General features: G+C 56.3%; 1 protein-coding gene across 1 annotated transcript; it reads left to right on the top strand.

Moving 5' to 3' along the window:
* Positions 1-808: 808 nt before the first annotated feature.
* LOC119099039 (serine protease 44) lies at positions 809-2,792 on the top strand. Its single transcript, XM_037222090.1, has one exon. It carries the CDS (start codon positions 814-816, stop codon positions 2,242-2,244), a length of 1,431 nt encoding a protein of 476 aa, XP_037077985.1. The 5' UTR covers positions 809-813; the 3' UTR covers positions 2,245-2,792.
* Positions 2,793-3,611: the final 819 nt, after the last annotated feature.

The following is a 3,611-nucleotide window of genomic DNA, read 5'->3' as shown; positions in this document are numbered from 1 at the left end:
CACTTTTTGTCTGCACCTGCTGGGCTGGACTGGATGGGTATGCAGGATTGCATGGATGAAATGCACTAGATGGCGCTATTGCCACCCCTTTGTACCATGTCATGAAGTTACTGGCAACGGATGTCGAAGTCGAGTTCTCCCCAAATATTGACAATGATTGCGATGGGTAACACAGATTGAGGCCGCGAGGCCAAAGGCGTCGCACAAATGACTCAAGGTATCTTCCGCCACTTAGTTACATCCAAGTTGAACATATCTCGCCTCACATTATTTTTTCCTCTCTGTCTCTCTCTCTCGCTCTCTCTCTCTCTCTCTCTCTCTCTCTCTCTCTCTCTCTCTCTCTCTCTCTCTCTCTCTCTCTCTCTCTCTCTCTCTCTCTTTCTTTTCCTCTTTTTCCTCTCTCTCGCATTTCCCAAAATCTGCGCATTTCCTCCATGCATTACCTCTTCTGCCATCAACTTACCAGACCGAGACCATCCGCAAGTGGCGCTCACCTGACAGTACTGACGCGCCACAGCCCGTGCCGCGACCAGCTAAGCAAATTAACAACGTCTTCGCATCCTTCACGTGTCCAATCAACACCTGTGCGATTCTGTGTAACAAGGCAATGCTATGTGTTAGCACCGTCCTGCCGTTGAATCCTATTTGAGGTGCATCAGCCGCTTCCGCTGCCAAGGCCTTGCAAATGGCCACGATGACTCGTCCAAATCCATCGGACCGCGGCAGTTGTCTCGCGCCTGCGTCAGCATCGTCGTTCCGCGCTATAAAACGACGGCGACCTGCCAGTTCGGCACCACAGCAGTCTACGACACGATGCGACCTCTCCTGGTGCTGTGCCTGGCGGCGGCGGCCGGCGCCGCGTCCGACTGGACCAAGCTGCCCCAGAGGAACGTCTTCCGCGTGCTGCGCGATGACTGGACCGGGCTCGCACCGCGCAGTGAGTCGCCGCTGCGCCCGGCACCGCCCGGCCTGCGGCCCGCCTCGGACCGCGCCAACGTTTCTATCTGCGACGTGGAGACCCTGTCAGACGGCAGCGGCGCGGTGACGTCGCCCGGATACCCGGATGACTACCCGGCGCGGGCCTCTTGCGAGCTGTCACTGCAGGCGCCCGAGGGTGGCAGCGTCAGTCTCACCTGCTTCAGCTTTCACACGCAGGGCTGTCGGCGCCGCTACACAGACTTCCTGCTGGTCAACTTGGACGGCGAATGGAGCGAAGACGAGACATTCGTGGTGTGCGGCAATATGCGCCGCTCGGTGCCATTCAGCGTCTCCTCCACCGGCTCCGTGCTGAACCTCTACTTCCGGTCGAACCGTCGCCGACAGTTCCCCGGCTTCTACTGCGAGTACCAGATCTCCGGCGGCGGCGGCAGCTCCAGCTCTGTGGGCAGCTCTGTGGGCAGCTCCGTGGGCAGCTCCGTAGGCAGCTCCGGCGGCTCTGGCGGCTCCGGCGGCTCTGGTGGCGGCGGTTCCGGCAGCTCCGGTGGCGGCGGAGGCTCCAGCGACGGCACGTGCGGCATCTCATCGGCCAGCGGCGGCCGCATTACAGGAGGCCAGCGTGCGGAGATCGAGGAGTACCCGTGGATGGCGGCGCTGCAACTCTGCCAGGGTAACAGCTGCTGGTTCTGTGGCGGCTCGCTTATCTCTGACCGCTGGGTTCTGACAGCGGCACACTGCACGGACGGCGCTACTTCCGTCAATGTCCGGCTTGGTGGCACGCTCGTCAACTCCCCCAGCCTGACCGTTACCTCCACCGTGCTGCACACCCACCCCAGGTACAGCTCGAGCAGCCTCACTAACGACATCGGCTTGATCCAGCTGCCGAGTGCCGTCACCTTCTCGGACCAGATCCGGCCGGTGTGTCTGCCCCGCCAGTCTCTACACGGCAGCCAGAGCTTCGCCGGCCAGCAGGGGCAGGTGTCAGGCTGGGGCCGCTACTCTGACTCCGTCAACTCCATCAGCAGCTACCTGCGCGACGTCACCGTGCCCATCATCGCCAACAGCGCCTGCGCGTGGCGGCCGCCGAGCACGCAGCTGTGCGTCAGCACCACGGGAGGCACCAGCTCCTGCAACGGCGACTCTGGCGGACCGCTTCAGATCCAGCAAGCCGACGGCTCCTTCCTGGAGGTGGGCATCGTCAGCTACGGCTCGGCCCAGGGCTGCGAGGCGGGCGTGCCGGCCGTCTTCACCCGCGTCACCGAGTACCTGGACTACATCACGCAGAACACTGGCATCGATCTAAGTTAGAGCCGCCGATCTGCTATGGCGCCGCCGGCCCCGGGATGAACTGGAACCAGCGGCACAACACCGGGATCCAGCCACCAGCGGCCGGCAGGGCAGAGTGGGCCGGCGCTCGGCTCTGTCCCGTCGGGCTCTGGGCTTGCCATGTCTCCCCCTCCCCGCAATGGGACTAGTGTCAGAACAAGTTCTCTTCAGCACGTATTTTTCTCCAAAACTCGGTACCCACCGTTTGATGTGGACTTCCATGCACAGCGACGCGTTGCAATATTGAATACAGATTTGAAACCTTCGGACGACTAAAAGGCATGCCTATCCCTGCAATCAGGGGAAAAGCCTGCTACAACAATACAATCATGCTACAATCTAGCCTATCATGATATAAACGCTGACGGCAGCATGTGTGTGATTGCTCGGTAGGCCGACCTCAAAGCCTCGAATCATGGAACATCTGGTTCATGGCATCGACGGCTCGTCAGCTTGTTCTCGTGTGGTCTCTGTCTGCTGTGGTCTTATCTGATGTTATGCGCTGAAAATAAATGTATTTGGCATTGCAATGCTGCTATTTAGAAGCATTGGCTCATAACCGCACATAGAGATGGTCGTAGCTTCCTGCAATTGCTAAACTTTATCATAAGCTGGCAAAACGAAATGTAGATGTAATTTCCACAACAAAATACACAACATTGTCCATCATATCCGATATCATATTTAAGACATGCACATGGCACATAGCCCATAGGCGTAGAACGCTTCAAAAAGTGGAGGAGAGGCAGACTCGGGGCATACTTGGTCTCTTGAGAGAGAAGCCCGGGATCCCGGGGTGGGGGAACTACGTGCATCGTGTTAAAGCAGCCATGAGGGACCACTTCAAGAAATTTGACGCAAAAAATCAAGAGTGTGGAGCGAAATAAGTCAGTTGTATGTCTTGTTGCATCATCATTTGTCTTATGGCAAAACTCTATGGATTAAAATAGAAAATGGCTAACTCTGGTTACAAATCATGCGTTGACAGCAGGTAAGATAATCAATTACTTGTTCTACAGGAGACTAACTGGCTTTTAAAGAGCAGACTTCTCCCCGCTCCCTCCAAATAAAAGGTTAGCAACTTTCGCATGGTATGTTGACATACAGGGTCATCCTACCCACCCTCAGATATAAAAATCAATTATGTCCACCAGCCTACGAGATAAAAATGTGTAGCAAGTAAGAGGTATGCATGCTAAATAGTTTCAGAGGGCAAAATTTCGCCCTCAGACAGGTGAGTTAGCGAAACTGGAAAGGCTTAGATTCATCACTATCGAGCAACGCCATGAACCAAAAAACGGCTAACTGAGGGTTTGTCAGGGCAAACATGGCGGCAAAAATAAGTTCCG

The sequence above is a fragment of the Pollicipes pollicipes genome, unplaced genomic scaffold, assembly GCF_011947565.3.
Source record: "Pollicipes pollicipes isolate AB1234 unplaced genomic scaffold, Ppol_2.1 Scaffold_4740;HRSCAF=5597_pilon_pilon_pilon, whole genome shotgun sequence".
Classification (NCBI taxonomy): domain Eukaryota; kingdom Metazoa; phylum Arthropoda; class Thecostraca; order Pollicipedomorpha; family Pollicipedidae; genus Pollicipes; species Pollicipes pollicipes.
The sequence above is the reverse complement of the archived record's forward strand: the minus strand, read 5'-3'. Positions and strand labels throughout refer to the sequence as shown.

Excerpts from the sequence above, each read along its gene's own strand:
- LOC119099039 (XM_037222090.1), top strand. The coding sequence starts at position 814 with ATGCGACCTCTCCTGGTGCTGTGCCTGGCGGCGGCGGCCGGCGCCGCG.